General features: G+C 51.2%; 1 protein-coding gene across 10 annotated transcripts in view; it reads left to right on the top strand.

Moving 5' to 3' along the window:
- CNTN4 (contactin 4) overlaps positions 1 to 23,556 on the top strand; it is a 637,177-nt gene that overhangs the window by 421,886 nt on the left and 191,735 nt on the right. For all 10 annotated transcript variants that reach the window (XM_036220058.1, XM_036220057.1, XM_036220056.1 and 7 more), the window contains 2 exons: positions 5,584 to 5,710; positions 12,199 to 12,374. In XM_036220058.1, coding sequence (XP_036075951.1) covers positions 5,584 to 5,710; positions 12,199 to 12,374 — 303 coding nt within the window. The remainder of the gene's footprint in view (positions 1 to 5,583; positions 5,711 to 12,198; positions 12,375 to 23,556) is intronic.

Here is a 23,556-nt window from a genome sequence, read left to right as displayed (position 1 = left end):
ATTTACGCCACAAAGATTAGCGCCGCGCCCCCAAAGTCGAGAGGCGCATCCGAAAGCCGTGCGCTTGGCGTCATTGTGGCCAGCGCGTCCGTCTTCGGGGGATTCGCATTCGCGGGAAGGTCGGAGTCCAGCGCCCCCCGCGATTCCGGAAGTCGCTGCTCCCCAAGCCCACGCGTCTGGCGAGCGCTTCGCGTCCGGGAGCTGCTGCTGCGCTGCGCGTTTGAGCCCGAGTGAACCGGTGTGACCGCTGGGCCGCAGGGGACACCGCCCGGCCAGCTGCGCGTGGCGGCCCCGCGCGCGCCCCTCCGGGGACCGTTCCGGCGGCAGAATGAGTGGCGTTTCCCCGCGCCAGGCCGCGTGCGAGCGGCGAGGAGGAGACAGAGCGCGGGAGCGCGACGCGGGCGCACGCGCAGCGACCCGCCTGTCCCTGCGGCCTGGCCTCGCGCTGCAGTCCAGGAGGACAGCGCGTCTGCCCCGGTGGCGCGCATACACACGCACACACACACATGCATGCACACGGCACACACGCGCACGCACGCGCACATGCACATGGGCACACACGCACACTCACGCACACACACACACGCACGCGCAGCACTGACGCCCTCCGTCGGTCGTGCAGAGCGGAGGACGCGGCACGGCGGAGCCACTACGCTTCACGTCGCCCAAGACGCTCCTTGCAGGGGTGGCTGATGGTCCACGCACCCCCAGACATGGCTCGCATGAAACCCGGGTGAACCCCCGGGCCCACCTGCTGCGCGCGCCGGGAGGCCCCGTGTCCCCGCCCGGCGTCCTGGAGGTTGCCGACGTGTAAGAGTTTCCGCCGCAGACCAGGCCTGTGTGACGTCACGGCTGTCTGTCCCCGCGGCGGCGCCACACGCCTGCCCTCGGGGCGAGGGGCCCCACGGCGCGGCCAGGCGCTCCTGGCTGCCCGGACGGAGCCGTGGCGTCGCAGTCCGTCCTGTCCCGCCAGAGCGGACCCGGCGCGCGGGCGACGCGTGGACAGTCCCTCCGGCAGAGGCGCCCGGGCCCGAGGGCGGTGCTGGCGGGTCGCGGCCGGCGACCCCTTCGCCGCGGCAGCTGCGGAATGACCTGGCGTGCGGAGCGGAGCGCGGGGGCCGTTTGCCTTCCTGGGCGCCCTTGGGTGGCCTGGGGCTGCGTCACCCGTGCTCCGTTCGTAACTCGGGGTGGCGGTTTGCACCTGTGCGATGCACACTGACAAGTGGAGGTGCCGAGCTCTGCTCGCCGTAATCAGTCGGGAGGGGGGTGAGGGGGGGACCCGCCTGCCACCACGCGCCCCGCCGACGCGATGCGCCCCACGCGGCAGCTTCTCAACCACACTCAGGGGAACATCTGCTTAGGGCGCATCTCCACCGTTTACTAAGTTGCCTTCTATGAAGTGTTTATCCTGAGACCCTACGCGCTGACTGAGGAGTCTCAGCCCCCCAAGCCTCTCCTCCCCTCCGGCTGCCTTTTGGCACGAGTCGCAGATGCCAGGGCGAAGAGCCGTCTTCGCCGGGGCGGGTTTCCCAGCTGCGCCTGCGCGCCCCCCCGCGCGCGCCCTCATCTCCTGCCCTCCGCCGCTCGGAATCCAGTTTGCCCCGCACTCGCTCCTGGGGACACGAAGGCTCGGCTTTGTGTGCCGGGTCCACCATCCTGCTGTCCTCCGCTCAGTCTCGGAAACCTCAGGCCAGCGCCATCCACTGCCATCCCTCAGCCCCCCCGGGTCAGGTAGCTACTCGAGCAGCATCCCACTGGGCTGGGAGAGAAGTTCGGGGACGGGCGACATGGGCCAAATTAATCCACAGAGGAGAGAGAGAGATTGAGAATCGATGTCCCAAAACTGCAGATCAATCACACTTAGCTGTGACTTATTGCCTTTTCCTTAGAGGATTATTTTATTTTCGGGTGATAGTGATTTCTAGTTCTATTACAGTTATAGTCCTTGTGTAGTCTGTGGTCTGGGGAATAATTTGGAATTAAATAATCTCTTCTAACCCAAAATTTTGTGATTCTGTTCTCTCTCCCAATAATCCAGACATGGTTAAGAGTGACCTTGACATTGCAGGTTGCTTCTGGGACGCTGGTGGGGGGACCAGGAAGCAGCTGGATGACATTGATGTTGTCTTCCCCCCAAAAGCAGATTTTAAAAACAAAAGAATTGAATGGGGACAGGAGCTTGAGAAGCCCTGGGCGAGGACAGTGTTCTCTAATAACGTCCGCTCTCTGGTGAACCAAAGGGGACGAGGTTTAAGAGAGTAGCCTGACCTTTAACCCAGATGAGTTTCGGGTCACGGAATTTCTACTGTTCTCTGAAAACCCAAAGGTCTCACTCTTTGTTGAAGCACGGAAGGGGGTTCTCTTTAATTTAGGTGCCGCCCATGCTGCTGAGCTGGGGGACGCAGCCTGGTGATCGGTGCCGCGGGGTCCCCAGGGGAGAGGCCAGGAGGTCGTGAGGCCCCGGGCCAGCGCTAGGCCGCACGCTGCGGCCTGGTCGTGGTCTGGCCTCTCTGCGACCCCTTCTCTCTGGGCTGACGATCACGGCCACATCTCTGGTTACACAAAACGACTCACTGTGCGAGAAGAAAGGGTGACCTGTGTCATCGAGCCTGGCAAGTGGCATGTGCAGAGTCTTCCGCACATGCCTGCAGGACATGTCAAAGTCACTCTGCTGCCACGACGCAAAGGCAGGGCGGGCTGCTCGCCACCTCCCTCCGCCTTTTGTCCAATGGCGTCGCCGTCAGGACTTTGAGGTTTAGGGGACATAAAGGAGCTCCTTGTCTCAGAAATGTCAATAACCCTTGTCCAAGGGTTTTTAGGTTGGAGTATCTGTGTGTTCTCTACCTAGAGAGCTAAAGCTTCTAAAACCTCCCCTTCGTCTCTGTGAAACTAAACAGCTCACGCTTGAAAGGCCGGGGCTTCCTTAGCTGAGAACGGAAATGCTATTCTCTTGATGCTTGTGTTTATTTCCGGGCAGTGAGCTTGGTTAAGCAAGAGAAAATAAAAACTTTGGATGAAATATGTTATTTATAGTGAATGCAAAGCATCATTATTATCAATTCTTGTTACAAAATCCACAGCGGGGGGGGGGGGAACCCTTTTTGTTATTTAAATATGGCACAGATACATTGAGAACCGATACAGATGTTAGCCCACAGCCTCTCAGCTGTGTCCCGGAGAGCCATTATTATGTTCCATTCTTATTTGGAATTACTTGTATAGGCTCTGTATTTCTGGATAAAATTCAAATCAGGGACGCCAATGAATTGAGATGATTGATGATATATACGTGTATATATACACATAGTCATATATATATACACACACACACATACACACACACTCACATACACACATACATACACACACATTCACATATGATTTTGGAATTGGAATAACAATAGAGATATTTATCTCTTAGAGAAAAATCCAGCAAACTTACTGCCGTGTGAGTGGTCCTGATGAATCATGCTCGTTACTTAACTAGATATGCCAAAAATGCGCATAATTTGTTTCAGACCTCGCCTTCGACTCGTATCTAAATTTGTTTTGAAAATACCTGTGTCATTTTTGAAAATCTGAAATGTGACTATCCCGATTTTTGAACTGTCTGGCTTCAAGCCGTAAGTTGGAAAGGAAGCCCGTGCTTGCGCCCTGTCCTCTGGGCCCATGCTGTGTGCGCTTCCCTAAGTCCTGTCTGCTTTGTCTGCGTCCCGCTGATGGGAGGCCTCTTCTGCCGTGAGGACAGAGGCTAGTGGCGTGTGCTCCGTGATCTCTTTGCGTGCGTGCATGTGATGGGGACATGTCCGCGGCTTCTCTCCCATTCCTGACTGGGGCAGAGCCAGTGACCTCGTCTGACCTTGTCATTTCAGAGATGAGAAAATCGAGGCGAAGGGGGACCAGGTGACTCTCTGTGGGCCGCGGAGTTACACAGCAGGTATCCCCAGGCATTGAATCTAAGTTACTCATTCTGCTGCGTCCATATCCTAATTGTCACAGCATGGCCATCGGCTGTCCCCCTCCTCTCTAATCAAATAGAAAGCTCTTGATCATCCTCTTAATTTTTCTCCTATCCCAGCCTCGGCATGTGGACTTTTTTCAACCCTGGGTTAAAGGCCTTACAAAGCCCGGCTCTGCCTCTCTGAGATGTCCGGATCAGCCGCCTTCTTTTCCCTCAGCCCCGATTCACCTGGATGAGTCCAGCCTCATGCTGTCACCCGTCAACAAAAGGCCGGTTATGAGGGTTTTCCGGGATAGCAGCTGCAATTCACTCCTCGCGATAATCGCATCTAAGGGGAAAATGGATTGTCAGCTTCAGGGCCACATCCAATGTTACTCTGCGGCTCGGCCACCGGCCCCTCCATCTCCAGCGCGTCAGGCACTGCCGGCGCCAGCTGATGGAATACATTAAAAAGCAACCAAAAAATGCTCTCGAATAGAACAAATCCTTATTGACCATCTTCCGTGCATTAAGCGCTGCACTTGGTGACACAAAATGTAGGAAAAAGGGTAAGATACAGTCACGCTTCCTCACAGTCCCAGGAAGCCGAGAAAAGATATGAATGCCCTTGAAAGAGAAAGATAATGTCCTCAGGGGGACAGAATTTAATAATCTTGTGGTCACAGGAGGAAAGTGGGGTCTGGAAAAGCCTTCTGGGGGAAAAAAGCCCCGAGCCAGGTGCTGCAGAAGGGCGCTCGCTCTCGCGGGTGGGGGCGGCGAGGCGCGGTTTCCAGCACCCGTCGTGGATTGCTCCGGAAGCGCGCGCGCCTCACGCCGCCGCTCACGGCGCCGTCGGTGGGGTCCGCCCGGCGTCGGCGCCGCTCCTCGAGGAAACGGGCTTCATGGTCTCGTTTCTCTCATTGAGGGAAAGCGTTCAGAGACTCACGCATCGTTCTGTGCTCCAATACCGTAGACCCGTTCGAAGGCGATCGTGCGGTCTGTCACTTAACAGTTCCGGCCACGCACGCTCCCACGAGCATCCCGTGTGCTGGGCCAGAGCGGGCAGGTCACGAACCAGCCAGCAAACCGGCCGTGCGCCGCGGGGAGCTTGAGGACCGTGGCTCGCATTGTTCTTCCGCCAGCTGCAGAACTGTTTTTGCACGTTGTATCGGCGCAGAGCTGTGTCTCGTCACTGACGTGTTTCCGAGGTCGCCGTTGCCCGCTTCCGGTTACGTCATCCCGCTACAGAGCGGACACAGATTCATCTCCGTGACGTTCGACAGGCTTCCAGGGTGACGCTGGCCCAAAAGGGGTGTGGGAGGCACAGCAGGCGGGCTGAGGGCGACGGACGGACCGCGACAAGCGCAGCTGAGGGACGGACGCCGAGGACTGTGCCTGGAGGTCGTGAGTGACCGTGTGAGCAGGAGGGGGTCCCTCTCCGTGACGTCGTCCTCACAGCCCGCGGGTCTCTCCCCAGCGGGACGTCGCCCCCAGGGGTCGGAACGGAGTCGGTCGCGTACTACCGGTTTATGTATTTTTTTTTTGCTGTTTCTCTCTTTGATTTTCATTTCGTTGTTCCCTCGTATTGTACTTCCTGTTTGGAAGATGTCTTCATTTGGGGACGTGTTCTCTTCTCGTTTCAGAGGACTACGCGCTGCATGGCCCAGTTTTCGTTCAAGAACCGAGTCACGTCATGTTCCCACTGGATTCTGAGGAGAAGAAAGTGAAGCTCAACTGCGACGTGACAGGGAACCCGAAGCCCCACATCAGGTGTGTGGACCTGTGCGCGTGCGTTTTCATGCGCAGTTTCTATCACCAAGTCAACAAATACTGATCGCGTGAGAAGCTTTCGGACAGGCATCGCGGGATGTCCCGAGATGCTGACGAGATGGTGGCATTCGTGGAAAGTTTCGTGCCCAATTTCTGTTTCCGGTAGTACTGGGAATTAAACAAATTAAAAAAAAATTATGCGTGAATAATCTGGCAGGAAAGTAGGAAATACACAGAAGTCATAAAGTAGCTGGGTTTGGAACCCAGAGACGAAAACGGGGCACTGACAGTGCTGGATGGGCTGTGCGAGTCGGGGCTTGGGTTTTGCAGCCTCACAGGGCGTGGGGGTCACGGGACGAATCCTAGGCCGGACCAGGAGGAGAGGCTAGCGTGAGAGCCTCCTGGAATGGAGCCGAGCCCCGAGGGCCCGCCCTCAGGGTCAGTGTAAGGGAAGCTCGCCTCCCACCAGGGGCCGTAAAGCAAAAGCAACTGCCTATTTCAAATCTTGGTGCTAAGTGGCTTTCATGGCAGATGAGAAGCAGTTGGAAAGAGAATCAGTAAAATGCAAGATGCATCTGAAGAAATCCAGAGGCAGCAGGATAAAGACAAGCAAAATATGAGAGAGAGAGAGAGAGAGAGAGAGAGAGACAGGGGTAGAGAGGCTGAGAGACAGAGAGAGGCAGGGATAGAGGGACAGGGACAGAGACGGAGAGGGAACATTTCCACATCTCTAATCAGAGATCCACGCGGAAAGGCAAGGGAGCCTGAGGCAGAGGCAATAGGCCCAGCTGTAGATTCAGGAAGCCCAGGGAGGCGACTTCCAAGCAAGACAAATGAAAATCAAGCCTCGTCTCAAACCCTCGCGGCGAAACCGCAGAACACCGAGTGGGAGACAGGCTCCCAACAAGAGCCGACGTCGTGACACGGATGAGGCTCAGGGAGGTGAGAAGCGGCCGCCGACTCGTGAGCAGCAACAGAAGAGCGAGATGGCGTGAACAAGCCGCTACGCTGAGAGGAACTGACCGGCGACTCTTCACAGCGGAAATACATTTTTTTTTTTTTTTTACAAAAAGGAAAACAAGGTAATATTTTTTTAGTTGAATCTAGCATTACCCCCACTGAAGAAAAACTTCAGAGATATCCTTTAAGCAGAGTGAAAATCATCCACAGTAGAACGTTTGAGATTCAAGAACAAACGATGAGGAAAACACACGGTCGAGCTTAGTTTTTCTTCATAAAAACCAATCGCACTAAATGGTAATAAAAAAAAGAGTTTCCTGCGAAGAAAAGAACAATTAAAATCATGATAACAATAGAAGTAAATTGGAAGGAGGTATGCTACATAATGGATTATCCGTATGATTAAAAATGAGCGAAATGGGGTTGGAGCCCTACCTCACAGCACGTGCAAAGCTCAGTCCCGGTGAACGGAACCTACGTGGGAAACTGGCAACGCTTTAAAAAGATATCTCAAATATGACAGAAAAAGCACAAATAATAAAAGAAAATATGAAACTTCATTGACATTAACAACTTTTTTTCAATGGAATTTACTGAGATGACTAAAATCACAAGCTTCCAACTGGAAGAAGATATTTTTAATACTGTCGCCAGCAATGTGCTCGCAGTGCAAAGTGTTTAAAGAATTCCCCACAAGTCTAAATTTAAAAACAAGTAACTTAATAGAAACAGTAGTAAAACACTCTCTCAGGTGTTTCTAAGAAAAGGAATATCGAATATCCATTAAACACATAAAAAGAGTATCAGTGAGCAGAAATGTAAAGATTAACACTAAAGTCATAATGCTCATTCAAACCTGCCAGATTAACAGAAATTTAGAAGAAATTTAGGAATAATGTAAATGAATGCAACCAGGCATGTCCGCGCCAGGTAGCTGAGCGTGGTGCGAACTGAGTGAATTACAGCCGCACGGCAGGAGCATAGCTCTGAGCGAGCGAAGCCAGGCGCAGAAAAATGCACGGCGTGTAGTTCCACGTTTACAAGGTTCAGAAGCCAGGAAGATGTACGGCAGTGTTTAAGGAGACTGACGTCCATGACAGAATCGTTACGAAAATCAAGAGAACGAAAAACCAAAATCATGGATTATGATTAACCATGGGGGAAGGGCGGTATGGTAATTGGAATCAAAATGGAGACTTCAAAAGTAATAATATTCCTTTTCTTAGACAGACCCTTATTGCCTTGTGGTTCTTCATAACTTACTGGTTTTGCCTCTGTTCAAACGTAAGGATGAAAACTTCACGCTAACAACCAGTTCGTAACAGCACGTAAGAGCCAAGAGGCCGTGTGACCTGATGCAGTTGGGCGGGGGAGGGGAAGAGGTCGGTGTCATCGGAAGGACTCACAAAAGTGGGCTTCGGTCCGAGACTGGAAGTCTTCACAGGGACAGAGGGCAGAGGGGTGAGGCCGTTAGCACAGCGGAAGTCGTTCTGATTCGTGTGCCCGTTCATCCGCTCAGCAAACATGTCATCCTCCATCAAGCTGCTGCCCGCCCGGTGTTTTCAGACTGGATTCTGGGTGCGTGGAGTCGGCGCAGGAAATGTTTGGGGGGGTGGGTAACTGCAGAGTTTCCCGGCCAAGGCCCCCCCACAGCGGGTGTCGCTGAGGCCTGGGCTGTGTATCAGGATTCTGAAGCGTGTGTCGTCCAAGCAAGGGGTTCCAGCCACCGTGGGAAGCAGCCCAGTGTGCCAGGACCACGCTGGGTTTGAAGGTTCGAGTGGCGAACCCTGGGGCCTGCCTGGAGGTGGAAGCGAGTGGGCTGTACTCTGTGAGTGCACAGGGCACCCGAGGTCTCAGCCGTCCTGGAGGGCGGAGGGGGAGGGCGTCAGCGAGAGTTTCACGGTAAAAGAGGCGTTTAAGTGAATCTGGAGGGTGAATGATGGCTAACGAAAAGACGCGTGTTTCAGAAAATAAAAGGAAAAAAGCCAACAACGGCGAGACTCTGACGCGTTATATCATGAGGGTGAACATGTAACTTGCCGTCCAAACCGGGACACTTTGAGAGTGAAAGTCACCGTCGGTAATTGCCCTTGGGCAGCAGGCGTGAACCCAGCACTGTTCAGTGTAAACCAGAACACATGGGATTCTCCCTGTGACGTGTGGAATTCGAGGCTACACCAAACGTTTTAAAATGCGTTACGGCGCCAAAAGAAAGAAACGTGCCAGAGACAGAGTTCCTCCGCGCATGAACGATGAGTCGCATGGCCACAGGTTTTAGTGGCCGACAGGCGTCAGTTCAGTTAGCCAGACATGGAAGCAGATTTCGCGGTGGCATCTGGCAAGTCTGCTTTGTCTCTCCCCGAACTGCGACCTTTAATTAACCTTGCTTCTGTAACTCTCTGTTTCAAGACGGAGGGGCCTGCTTGGTTATTTAAAACAAGCAAGGGAACAGGAACCTCTCATGTTTTTAAAGATTGCCAGGAGCTGCACAGAAGACCGGGACGCACTCGCCGTTGGCAGCAGTGAGCTTGCTCAGTTTTCCTCCAGACCTCAGGCGGCTTCTCCGTCCCACAAAAGCTGCTTGGTCCCTGAGAGCTGAAAGCTCCCTGCCATGGGAGGAGAGACCAGGGGAAAAAGCAAGACGTTTGCAAGCGTGTCTGTGGCTCAACTTTCCTAGCGTTCGGTCGGAGAACGGCGAGGCGAGCTCCCCAGGGGCTCCTTCCCCAGCCAACGGGCGACCCCCGGGCTCCGCCGACCTCCCTCCTGTGCGCTCATCCTCTCGGCGGAGCCTGTGCTCGTCCTTTCCCCCTGCGCCTCGGTTTGGAACAGACCGGCCCAGACCCAGAGAATTTTAAGAAGTTTCGACTCGTGCCAACGTCCCTGGTCTGAAATTTCCCAGAGGACAGGTGGCATCGCTGGGGCACTCGGCTTCTCACTCCGGGCAGAGCGAGCGGTCGCGGGGAGCTCTTGCTGCGAGGTTTGTGTTCGACTCGGTGTACGGACGACACATTTCAGCTCAGAAAGGTCCTGCCCCTTCTTGCATGCCAAGCCGAAAGAGTGAGCAAAGAAAGAGGGTTTAGCTGCAGCGAATCCCACGGGTAGCTCCCCAGCCAGGCCCAAAATCACTGTGTGCTTTCCAGAGCTTCACAGCCTCCCTCTCTGGAGAAAATTGGTTCATGATACCCCAAAGGATTCAAAAATCAGCTTATGAGACTTAACCGATTTGCCTGGTCCTTCGGAAAATCTCTTATTTCCCCCAGTGGGCATTATCTCTGTAGGACCATTTCTTAAAAGATTCCTGAAACCTTGAAAATAAATTGTGAAATCTTGGGTGTAGCGGGATGGAATAAGGTCGGGGTTCAGCGCCATCCGCGTCCAGTGGGAGCGAGAGGGACAGTGCCTGGCAATGCGAACGCGACTGGATTTCGCGGCAAGCACTTTATTTTCTAAGCAATCCCTTTGCCTTTGCTCTTGGTGAGGAAAGGCAGGCGATCGAGGAGACTCGCGGACTCTGGGCAGGAGGCGTTCTGGCTGAGGCGGCTGGTGCAGACGAAGCTGCAAGGTGTTCTCATTATCCCCAAAACCACTTTTCTGAAAACGCTCACATGGCCTCGTTCCTGAAAACTGCAGCTCACATTACACCGCAATTTCCTCTTCGAGTTCTTAGATTTGTCATATTAAATTGCTCAGCCATCATTTGAAGTGAGAGTTATGGCGGAGACGTGATCAGCTGACTCAAAAAATGTCTGTGGCAGGCAGTCGGCTCCAGAGATTCTTGCGCACACAAACCTGCTCAAATACAACCCGGCCGTTGGCTTTGTATCGCTTATTACTTTCTGGTCTGTGTCAGAACACAGGGCGAGTGGCTGTCAAGCCGAAGACGGCGTCGGTTTCCAAGACCATCTCCCCACGAGCAAACGTATGCAGCGCAACACCCCGTGTCGTGGGCCGGGCTGCCTCCCCCGCCCCCCCCCCACGTGTCTGACATCTCGTGTTTCGAAGGCGTAGACGGGAGCACACTGCTGGGCCGGGCTGGGCCGGGCGCTTCGTGAATCGTGCGCGCTCAGACCAGAAATGTCCGGTGAAGAGGCAACATGTTTAGTCAGATCCACAGGCGTCTGTGGAGCCCAAGGAGAGTGTCAGGTACGAGGATGCTGAGGCAGGGGCACGATGTCATCCGGACAGGTCACCTACTGCGAAGGCAGAATTCCTACGGAGCGGGGCATCGGGCGTCCGTGGGGGGTGGGAGCAGCATTTGATTCAGACTCGGGACAGAGAGGAAGACCTCCCTGGAAGAGCCGTCCTTGAAGGTGACCTTGAAGTGTGAGCGACCGCGACAGAAAGGGATCATCCTTGAAAATTGTCTGGGCCGGTACCAAATATTCTCAATCCAGAAACTAACTGGCCTGCTGCTTTCCGCCGAAGTCCTTTGGCCCTGCGCCCGGCCATGGCACCCCACACTGTCCCCCATTTTCACTCTGCTCATTGCTTCTGGTCAGTTTCCTTTGGGCTCCTCTGTCCTTATTTTTTGGCCTCCCAACGTGGATTCTAGTCCGAGACCGTCGGCCCTCCAGAAGGTCCAGCTACGCTGTGCTCATTACCCGATACTCCGTGTAGGATTTGGGAGGGAGGTGGGAAAATAAGATAGTCATTGAATTGTATTCATTCGGAAGTTTCTAAATGTTCAAACGACTTGTTAGTTAGGGTAAGCTCTCTTTGGGATAAGCACTATTGGCTGTTTAAAAAAAAAAAGATTTTTTTACTAAGGATTTGCTTATGTAAATGTGTGAGTCTCACTAAAACTAATTTATTGAGCCAAACCCTGTAGTCAGATCCACAGATGATCCAAGTGAACAAACAGAGGAAAACCAGACTCTCTTTGCCTGTTACCTCGTGGTCTGTCCGCAGCTTCTTGGGCTGGTCGATAGACATTTGAGAGACCGGTGGCCATCTTCACAGTGCCCTGTGGTCATGGCTAGTTTGGTCTCCAAGACAGCTCTGGACCGGCAGAGACCCTCGGCTTTGCGGTCGGCCATTTCAGCCGTGTTAGGGGCCAGACCAAGGCAGCCAGGCTGCGGGTCCCTCGGATCCTCCACGATCGACCTGAAAGAGACCTATCCCATCATCGGTAGAGACCCTTTTACGGAAAAGCTGCAAAGCAGACAAAGGACTTTTACTGCCGAGCCCCATTCAAAGACAGGTGTGCAAGATGCAATGGGAAATTAAAAAAAAAAAAAAAAAAACGTGGAGTGTTCTCAGCACTTGAGCACCACGAATAGTCCCCAAATCAAGGGTTAAACTCTTAACGCCATTGTTCCCTGCAAAGGGCGTTTCCTCCATGAGCATGCAAGTTGTCACTGTTGCTGGGTGGAGCATTTCTGATTTTTTTTTTTTTTTACTGTGGTTAAAAAAAAAAAAAAGCCATGATGGTATTTCATGCTATTTGTAGCTTTTTCATGTGTTTTGAACAACTCAGAAGTGTCGATGACTATCACAAGGCTTGATCTCCCGGCACTTTCATGCCGTAGGTGGAAGCTAAATGGGACAGAGGTCGACATCGGCGTGGATTTCCGCTACCGTGTCGTCGAGGGCAGCCTGTTGATCAAGAACCCCAACGAAACGCAGGACGCCGGGACGTACCAGTGCGTCGCGACGAACGCATTCGGGACGGTGGTCAGCAGGGCGGCCAGGCTCCAGTTCGCTTGTGAGTAGTGACCACGCCGCGTGGCACATGCCGCGTTGAGTCGTTACGCCGTCGTACCAAACATCTGCAACACGGTTTCTTTTGGGGAAAAAAAACAAAACGTTTTAATGTGTTAGATCATCCTCTTTACCCTTTTCTCATACCTGGGAAATGTTTTATTCGTAGATAAACTGTAAGTCTGTGTGGGCAGATGTAGCCTTCCGTCTTTGTAATGATTGAGGTAGTTTGATTGTACGATAGTTTGCTTATATGATGCTCTATAAACAAATTTGCACACACGCTCAGATTTACACACACAGTGATTTTCATACAGAATAAATTACACGTGCACATGCACACGTGAGAGAGTGTGTGTGAGGACTTACCTGAACTGCCAGCCACCTAGTAGTCACTATGAAAAGTATCCACACATAAAGCACAGTCAGAAAAAACAGTGGTGGTCTATTATTTCTAAAATTCTCTATTTTTTTTCTTATTTCATAAAATAGGAGAAATTCAAAGACAACCACAGTAACAAAAGGCTGAGACAATGAATGCATTACCTTTTCTATTATGCCCTTTGCGTTTTCAGCTTAGAATATTTAGAAAACAAATTGCCAGCTCTTAAGACCACCGTCTAGTAAGAGTTCACGAGCATATCAAAGAAAGTGAAATTCGGGAGTAGCAAGTGGAAAATAAAATCCACAGGCAAGAGCGTAACAGCCTTTGAGGACTGATGGCCGACTACGTTTCTAAGGGGCTATGTATTTGCATATGATTATAGATTTCCTCATGTAAAACCCCAACTCGTACAGCAGTGCATTACCGTCAAAGGCTTTGTAATTATAAAGTCTGTTAGTGGTAACACTGCAGGATGTTCTCATTAACAAAATCCTCTCCGGGAACTCGGCGTCGCGCGGACCTAATATCCAGTGCTTAATCTATTATTGCCATTCGGTGGCATTTTTATTAGCTGAGAAATGAATTTTCTAAGTGCTGGGTATCTATGGGATTCCAGGGTTACTGTGTTGGGAATGTCGCCGGAGAGTCTTGCACATGCCCTTAGGTGTGCGGAATAAGCGGAGGGGACTTGTCTGTCCCGGCGCTGCCGAAGCAAAGCGTTCGCTTCTCTGGGTTTAACGCGAGTCTGATATCTATACTTAACTTTACAGTAATGGCAAGTATAGTTCATGGGACTCGCTTTGGAAAATAATCATGGAATCATTGACTCAGGGGAGGGGAAAACTCTCTATCCGATGGCTCTCATACGTCTTTGATTTTTGAATTTTATGGCGTATGGAAATGTTCAAAACAACAGTAACAGAACAGAAGAGATTGGGGGAGCATTACCGACCTCTCGTTGGTCTAACATATGACACTGAGAAAACCGATGGCCAGCTCTCGACCCTGTCCTCGTGTGAAAGTCCAGACATTTCTACTACCAAAGTATCAGGGAGGCAGAATCCCGTATTCAAGGAAAGTCATGTAGAGGGGATGGTTTGGCCTCAGCGGAAGCCCCGCCACTCAGTTTGCGAGCGGGTCGGCCCGGGACCCATCGTCTGAGTCCACCATGCTTGTCCCGCGCCTCCCTTGGACTCCTTGGCTGATCACCGTTCAGCTAGAAAGATTCTGGAAACGGAGGGCTTACCCTGCCCCCATCACAAAGCATCCCGACCCACGGTAGACTGCTTTCGTTGTTCCAAAGTACGAAACAGACCTGACGCCTCTTCCTTCCGATTGAGCCAGACATGTAAATGTCTGTCCCTTTCATGCCCCACGCTTCCTGTATAAGTTTGGTTCGGCTTCAAATATGTGAAAATATGGCCATGGCCCGTTAGCCTGTGATTCTTTTCTTCTCTAGGCACTAAATTCGCATGCCTCTTCTACACAACACACGCAGTTACGTTAAATGTGACCGTATAGAAAAAAAAATGTGCCCTCGGTGTGTGTGCTTGAACTCTACAATGTCAATGAATGCAGGTGATACAGGTGCTGGGCCTCACATTGTGACCTTATTTTGAACATAACAGTTATGTAAACTCCGAGGATCAATTTTTCACGAATGTATCAGTGCCGAGCCACCCGACTGTGGCATTGCCCTAAATGCAGAGTAGTTTTTCACCCTTATTGAATTCACCTTCTGAGTAGTGACCTTTTGTTCCATCAAAGTTGAAATTGTTTTAAATCTTTTTTTTTAAATCTAAGTATCGATTATCCTCCTGCTTTAGCGTCAGCGGAAAATTTGATAAGCATGTGTCCAATCAAATAATTGATATAAAATGTTGACCAGGACAGGGCACCATGCCAGTGGAGAACGTCCATGGAAATGAGATAGAACTTTTAAATCAATATCTTCTGCATACTCTTGTTCAACTAGCTACCAAGTCACTCAAACATACTACAACTGAACCCCAGGTCGCCCTACTTGTTCCTAAAGTAGTGGGAATCTTCGCCCGATGCCTTGTAAGTTGGGTGCACTATTTCTACGACACCTGCTCCGACCTGCCCTCCGTGCAGCTCCTCGAGATCCTCCCGAACCACTTATAATAAAACAGCCAGAATAATCTTTTAAACATGTAAATGCGATCATTCCGCTCTCCCGCTTTACGCCGTCTCTGCACCTAGAATAAATCTCAAATTCATCACCGTGACCTCATTTTAATTTCTCGGAAATGACCAGCTGTCTGCGGCACTGGGGCCTGGGTACTTTTGTTCCCTCCGCCCGACGTGCGTTTGCCTGGGTCCTTCCCCAGGCTCACTCCTGAGGAGCCTCAGTTCTCAGTTCAGCTGTGACCTCCTAAGACGGGGTTCCCAGTCACCCACCCTCTGAGGAAGCGCGCCGGCCGTTTCTTCTCCTCTGCCCCGCCTGCCTTCTTCCAGCCTCCACGTCTGTGTGCCGAAGGCCCCTCTCGTTCGTTAGGACTTAGCGCAGCCTGAAATGATCACGCCTGTTTCTTCTTTCTCGTTATTTGACTCCCAAGGTAGACCTACGCTCTGCGAGGTGGCTGAGGCTCTCTCGTCCATGTTTTTTTTCTTATTGCTAGGGTCTAGGACATGTACGCATATAGGGATTCCTTTATTAACTGCCCATTTCAGTACCAAAACCAGGAAAATATCTGTATAAGGTTTTTTGGAGATGGTGTAGTTTCTAAACCCTTTCTGTTTCTAGTCATTTACCGGACTCCATACAACCTCTCGACCATCAGTCTACAGTGTCGAGGCTTTTTTTTCTATCTTTCTTTATTTAAAAGCATGAGAAGATGAGCCTTTATTCAGACGTCGTTTTGAAATGGTTGGAATAAAGTACTTCTTTTCGGGGACGTGAGGTGAAGCAGACAGCGACGTCATTTGAATGTCACTAAGTCATTGCTTTTCACCCCAAGCCTTTTCTAAATCCCCGAGGAAAAGAAACAGTGCCGTTTGGGCATAGCTACTGCACTGTAGCATGCAAGCGAGGATGTTTCTTTACTGTTAATCCTATGATGATGTGGCTGACACAGACCTGGTGGCTTTCTTGGCCTGTATCTTAAAAAAAAATGAATTTGGAGATTGGAGTCACTGAATTACTCATTGTCAAGTCCACAGATAATAAACGACAGCCACGGAAAGCCATCTTCTCCCCTAGTGCAATGTGCCCTGGCTTGCCTCTGCCTCAGACCCACCTTATTTATAAGAAAAACATTCCTTCTTCTTTGTCTAACATGCCACTGTTTTCCAATTTCCCTTAAATATTTCATACGATTTTATCCATAGGATAGTCTTCTCAGTTAGACATTATTATTCTCGTTTTATGGATTATTTTTTAAAAATGTTTTCATGCTGATTTTGTAGGCGAGATTTGGCAAGCCCTCGTTTTTAGCATTTGCTAGGAGCTCAGGGTAGTGTGCGAGGGCGCTAACCTTCAGTGAGAGGCCCTGGGCTGAAATTCAGTTCCTCACGTAACCCTGTGACCTAGGATGAGGTACTTCTCTCTGCCTCGGTTTCTCTCTTTTTTTTCCTTTTAAAAAATTATTTTAGTTAATAAACCACATTCTTTGAAGACCAAGTGTTATAATTCAATGGTTAGTGTCTTTAATCATCAATTTTTTATTTCTTGGTTTAAGTATGTTTCATGTTTTATTTAAAGACCTGCTATCTTGTCGATATAAAAAAATCGAGTTTCTTTTTTTAATTTATTTTTTTATTTAAGCGGAGTTGGTTATGTCAGTTTCCACAGAACAAACGAACAAGGCAAAACCAGCCTCGCAGAAGCAGAGCCCAAAGGGGTGTCTGCCAGCAGAGAGGACGTGGGTAGCGCCAGGGGATGGGGCGTGGAGTCGGTGACGTGTGGGGACAGACGATGACCGCAACCCGCGGCGACCGCACGGCAAGGTACAAAAATGTTGAATCGCTATCGCCGCAGGTTCTTTATCCATAAAAACGGGATGAACACCTGTACCTCCTTTGTGGTCAGCGTGAAGTAAGCTGATGCTGATAAAACTTCTGGGTCCTCGTCTAGCACACACGGAGGCTTCAATAAATGCCACCTCTTATTATCATTTCCAGTATAAATGCGTTCCTCCCGTGAGGTAGTTCGCTAGGTGTTTAGTCTGCACCAGGACCCGAAGAGAGATCAGTGTTATTTTCATTTTGTAGGTGAAGAACCCGAGGATGAGTGACATGAGTCCACCTCCACCAGGTGTGGCCTGGCCAGAGTTAGGCCACCTATGTCCTGAGCTCATTGCATGGCATTTGACAAGCATGGTTCCCCCTCGGCCACCAAAACTCAACTTCCCTCATGGAATTTATGTTCGAACCACACATTTGCGTGCTTGATAAAACGTTTCCTTCGCAGACACAGACGTGGATTTTTCAATGTGTTTACAACCTTTCACATAGTACATCCATCATTAATTTTTTTTTTGTTTTTAATTTTTTAGTTGTGGGCCTCCTTAATGCTGTCATACCGTTGATTTACTATTAATATCTAAAAGCATAATGGTGTATACTGCAATTATGCATACATTTTGACTCTGATTTTAATATAATTGGTTTCAGTTTCCGTAATGAGAATAATTAATAACCATATTTCTGCTCCAAAAGTTAATATGCAAATTTCCAATTTATTGCAAGTAGCTTGTAAAACATTCTGAATATTGATATTTTATGGTAAATAACTGTGGGCTGGTAAACTGTATGTCCCCAAGCAGTAAATGACATATTACTGTAAGTTCTCTTACTCCCAAATCATTCCTCCCCCACATGTGGAAAAGATGTATTTTAAATGCAGATTATCATGAAGGGCTTCCAAGAGAATAATCCAATAACTCCATATTTTAGCTTGTCAAACTGATCATTTCTTAAGTATTGTTTGGGGCCTTCTTCCTGGAAGTTCAGCTGTTTTATAACAGTTCAGATCTTCACGGCGAAAGACTTAGGCTATTCATCATCTTAGGTTACGGATGACTATTATTCATACATAAGTACCTCCAAGTTTCTCATGGTAAATTAAACCATCTGACAAAATCAGGTTGCCCGGCCGCCTTAGACGACTGGGGTTGTCTTGGCTACAGGCGAGGTGGCGTTGTCTTGAAGGGGACGGTGGACCGGCGTCTGTGCTTTTCTCTGTGGGTACCACGCCTGGGGACCCACCAGGCACACCCCGCAATGCTGCCCCCTGAGCTTGCAGTGAAGAGGAAGGGATGGAAGGAAGAAAAGAAGAGGGAGGCTGGAAATGATCGGCGAAGGGCACCTTTCGGTGCAGAAGCCACTCCTGGAGGACGTCTTGTGCCCCGAAGCAGTGTATCCGTAAGGATAAAGTAACCGAATAAGCCAGTACATTTTGACGTTAAGTTCAATGAGCTGTATCAGTCAGGTGGCAGCCAGCGTTTTTTATGGTGAAAGTATCTCCTTGATGAGCAGCAGCTCGGGAGACCTCGCTGAAGGGAGTCTCCTGGCTGCCCCAGCGAGCCGCCTCCTAAACATGGGTGCCCTGTGACAGTTGTGGTGACCGTGGTCGGCGGTGGTCGTGCTGTTGGTAACGAAGATTGGAAAAACGTGCTAGATTTTGAATGCCGTACTACATTCGACTGGGGCTTTTGGCAGCCTGGTTTCTGGGCCTCGATCGTTGCTTCTGTTCACAGAAAGTGTCAAATGTTCACTGGTTTTAATTTTCGATAATTAGTTTACCTTTCATAGCTGAGAATGAAACGTGTCGTCAGTCAGAGCCGCAGCTGGGGCTTTGATAGACAGCCAAACCCATGACTAGCTTGACTGATGTTTAATTAGGAAGACTGCTTAAATAGGCAAACTTTGTGTTTCTGAGCAATAAGAAAATGTTGATAGATGACTAGATAAATAATTTGTGACTCTTTAGATCAATTAAAACTTAATCAGCTAAGAAATGTTTGGATAGAAAAACCGAAAACATTTCTCAGTGGAGGTCTTCGATCTTCAATAAAAGAGTAAATTTTTCTCATTTGAATAGTTAGAAGAATCCAAACCAAAACATGCCAAATTTCTGAAATAACGTTTTTGGTAGATCATTTCTGCCACTCACTATAGTCCTAGAAAGATGTCGATGACGACAATTGGTGTCTGTTGAAAATTTCATAACGTCAACCTTAAGACTAGCTGGTTTATGGCCATACTGTTGGTTCTTACTGACGTGGGTAAATGAGAATTGCGGTATAATGAATAATCGAAATTTACAGGTATACAACATCATTCTCATTTTTGGTCCTTCTGCAAAACCCATTAATGTGTGGATACTAGTTAATTGTGCCTACTGGTCTATGAGACGTATCTCCTTCTACTTTTCCCACAGTCGTATTTGGGGTTTATATGACTGAAAACGGTAGTTTGTGACTTAAATGAGTGCAGTATAGAGTTTTTTGTTTGTTTGTTTTTCGGTCAGGAGCATTCTAACAATAGAGTGAAAATTGGCAACCAAGACTGACAGGGGGTCGGGGAGGCTTCAACCAAGGTCGACGATCAGACAGGGCTTTAAAAAATCACTGAAGTTAAAAGCAATTAGTGTTTTGTATTTTAATTAAAAAAAATAAAACAAAAACATTGAATAATCAAAATATAATCCCTTTTTATATCATTGTTGTGGATAATTAGTCAATAACTATGAAAATGATTCTGATTGTGTTTGGAGTTTAATTGTCAGGCAGCAAAGATTAAATCTTCCCGTCACCATGCTTTATGCTTGGCTGAAGTTTCAGTGGACAGTCAGTTAGGTGTGGCCATTCAGTTGAAAGGGGAAAGCCGTTTCTGAACAGGCAGAAACACCAACAGAGGATCACTAATTCGTGCTTCTGTAAGAGCTTTTACTGGCGAGGCCATGATGTCATAGAAAGAAACAAATTCAGTACCACTCAAAATTCGCAATCTCTTAGACCGTCGACAGTGGGTTGAATGTCACCTTAACAAGAAGCATTACCTCCACCTGCAGCCTGCAAACGGGACCTCGCGAGAACCAGGGGTCTTTTCCGATGGGAATCAGTTGAGGGTCTCCTGATTGAGATTACCCTGGAGTGCACGGCCGGACCCTATTCCGAGAGCAAGGTGCCGACGGGAGGCAGGGGAGGGAAGACACGGAGGAGGGGCGGGCGACCTTGGAGACAGAGATCGCACCGAGGCAGCCGCAGAACGCGGGGGTCGCCGACGGCCGCCGGGAGCTGCACGAGGCGAGGCCGTGCTGCCCTGGGACCTCCGCGGCCCCGTCAACCTTCCATTTCCAGATTTCCAGCCTTCAGAAAGTAGAAGACTCGGTTCCTCACATTTCAAGCCACCGGATCGTGGTGACTTGTTTACGGCTGCCCCGAGGAACTGTTACACCAGCAGAGGCATGGTCCCTTGCCGTTTCTCTCCTGACCGCGCTCATCAAAGAAAAATAAACCAGCCGGGGAACGAGCCCCACGCCAGCTGCCTTTGTGACAGAGGGAGCCAGGTCTCGCGAGGGGTGGCCCCGATTAAACACGGGGGGCCGGGCAGGCTTTCTGCCATGCTCTGCTTTTCCTCCGCGAGCTCAGCAGCGTTTCGAGCTGTATATGGTCTGATTTGATGAAATATTTAAAAAAAAGGGAGCCGCAGAAATTTAAAGAGTAGCCTTCCTCCTTCCCCGAGCCCTCCTCTGCCTGTCTCTGTAGGCTTTCCCCGAAGTAGCAGGATTGGCCCCGAGTCCAGAGGGCGGTGATTGAAAGTGATTCGGGGGAGTTTGCTGGCCCCAAGTCCCTCTCTCTGGACTTCGTCTTTTTTCTAGGTCATTTTCCCTGAATTTGCCTCCTTTGCCTGGCAATCCGAAGCCCTGGAAAGGAGGTATTGTCATATTTAGAGCACCTGGCCTACTGGGTGGCTGGAGCACTCTGCTGTGGTCTCTCATGCATTGTTACCAGGGGCCCCGTGACAGTTCTGGCTGCCGAACGGCCCCGCGCTACCGAGGCCAGGACCCCTTGTCCCCGCGATCAGCCCTTTGGAGTAAGGCGGCTCTGATCCAAACCCGCCGCTGACCTCTGAGCTCGCGTGTGTTTTATACTCCACACCAGCCGACTCTTACTTCGCAGTGGCGTGTCATCCCTTTAGAGCGGCGGTCCCCAAGCTTTGTGGCACCAGGGCCCGGTGCCCCTGTGAGCATCTAAGGCCTGAGGACCTGAGGCAGAGCTGAGGCGGTGATGCCAGCAGGGGGGGCGGCTGCAGATGCAGATGGAGCTTCGCCCGCCCGCCCTCTGTTCACCTCCTGCTGCGCGGCCTGGGTCCTAACAGGCCACAGGCTGGTTCCGGTCCACAGCCCAGGGGTTGGGGATCCCTAATTTAAAGAACAAAGCTAAAGAACAAAACAAGTTTCAGGGGTCAGAGGTTAACTCTAGATTTAAGGGCATCAAGAATAGGTGTGTGTGTGTGTGCACGTGTGTGTGCGTGTACGTGTGTGTGTGCGTGTGTGCTCCAAGAACTAAATCATTCCGTTAGATATTTCACCAGAGATTAATTCAGTCCTGGCCACCAGACCCTCAGCGGTGAAGGCACTGCGGTCAGAAATCCCCCCCGACGTGAGAACCGGAGGTGCGCGCCAATCGTGATCAGGGTGCCGACGTCCCGCCAGAGTCATGCATTGCTGTGCATCGCGAGCCCTTCAGGTCTGTTCATGTCTCCATATCGCGCACGGGAGGCGGTCTGTTACCCGGTCTGTCACCCGGTCTGTCACCCGCCTCTGACCTCCGGGTTGGTCCGCCTGCAGACCCTCCTCTGTGGAGCCGGCATTCATTGGTAAAAAGAGTGTGAGGGACTCAACGAATGGACTGGGCAGGTATTCATGAAAAAGTCCTGAAGAAGTGTTCGCAAAATGAATGAAGCCAAATGGGTGCGTGAATCAGCCAACGAGAGAATGTAAGAGAAACCGAAATCCCTTGAGGTGATATTCTCTTTTAAATATTCCCTTTCATTGATCTACGAAGCGCTGTTTTTACATTTTGCTGAATGGCATGAGGCGGCTTTGCTTCGGGGTCTGTGGCCCAGGAGTGACTGCTGTCCCTCCACGCTTCTCGAGCTGCCGTCTCGGGACCGATGTATCAAAGTAGACCCATCATCTGCCTCGGCTCGTCAGGACTAGTTCGTGGGTCTTGAAAAAGAGCTTATAAAGTTCTCTTTGGCGCCTTTTGGGAGCTGTTTTTTTAAACGTTCCCACTGAGTCGCCCCACGGACGGATCTTAGAGATAATGATTAGTGCGCAGGACACTTCACTGCGACGGGGAAGGGGCTCCCTTTCGCGAGTTCCAGACGGGAAATCGGAGTGGGGTTCCGATCCCCTTCCTCTCTGACTTGCTGTGTGACCCACATCTTAATAATGGGAAGCGGCTCGGTCCCAAGTGTGCCTCCCCGAGGGGCAGCAGCGGCCGACCGACCTACCCGGGCCCTGTCCCGGGGTCCAGCGCCCTGCGGCGGGCAGGCGCTCCACGAAAGGGGTCCAGCGCCCTGCGGCGGGCAGGCGCTCCACGAAAGCTCCTAGTCGGGCAGGTCGCCCCCTTAGCATTTTTGCATTTTCTCCTTTCATGAGAGGGAAGAAGAATTTAAAGGATCATCATGGAGCAGCGGGGGTGTGACATCCTCTGCTGTTTGCCAACCAGAGGAGAAGCTAGAAAACATTTGTGTGTAAATGCGGCCCTGAGTCGAGGATTTTAAGTACTGAAAGCAGGTTAGGTGGCCCGAGAGCGGGCGCTTAGCGACGCCGGACGCACTGCATCTGCGGAGCCTCCGCGCCCGTCGCTTCGAGCGGCGTGGCCTTTCCGCCTCGACATAAAGCCCCGCAGACGCATCCTCCATTTGACCAGGTGGCCTCGATGCCTCTAGAATGAACGGCGAACCTGGGGATTCGAAGTGCAGTCACTCGATAAGCAGCTTCCTCGTGCCCTCGGCAGTGATTAAGAGTCCACTGCAAGCCCGTTCCGAAGGCTGAGCAGGAAATCTGTTCCGGGGGGATGATTAATATTTCAGCAAAAATCCACGCTGCTCCAGCTAGCAGGTGGGCGATCCGGCTGATTGGCTCAACAGTGACGTTGTTAGCCACGACCTGTCTTAGCGGAAGTTGTGTTTTTGGGCGAGTGGGGACGGGCGAGGTGTCACTGGGTCCGTAGCTGGGCGCGCGCGGCCGGGGGCAGAGAGCTCGCGGCGTGGGTTCTGGTGCGTGGCCGCCAGTCGCCTCCCAGGCCGCCCCCGCGGTCGTCCCCAGCAGCTTTGTCATGGGGACGGCGCCACGCAGGACGCGGTCACCCCGTGCGCAGAATGTCGGTCCCTTTCTGGGCACCGTCTTGCTTTGGCCTCGATAATCTGAGCCGCCCCATTTGTGCCCTGGAAAGTACGGACCAGCTGGATCGTCGATGCGCTTCTGCTGCTTAGAGAGCGCTTCGCGGTCCGTCTCCCGTTTGGCTGTTACGAAGCCCCGTGGGGTAGATGGGTACCGTCGCCATCACCCCGCGGTCCGTGTGGGGCACGCGCCGCTCAGTGACGGGGCTTCCACGGGCCAACGACGCGGGCGAGTGTCGGAGGCGGCGTCGAGACGCAGACTCGGCCCCGGGCCCTGGGCCCCGCTCACCGCCCCTCAGTGCTCCGTGCACCTCACACGGGCTCCTCTCTGCAGACGAGGGGGCCCTCGGCTCGCGCAGCGCCCGACGGCTGTCCGTAGTTCGTGGAGAAGGTATCTGGGGCATACCTTCAAATTCTTGTC

The sequence above is a fragment of the Rousettus aegyptiacus genome, unplaced genomic scaffold (genome assembly GCF_014176215.1).
Source record: "Rousettus aegyptiacus isolate mRouAeg1 unplaced genomic scaffold, mRouAeg1.p scaffold_m13_p_4, whole genome shotgun sequence".
Classification (NCBI taxonomy): Eukaryota; Metazoa; Chordata; class Mammalia; order Chiroptera; family Pteropodidae; genus Rousettus; species Rousettus aegyptiacus.
This window is presented reverse-complemented; position numbering and strand designations above follow the sequence as displayed.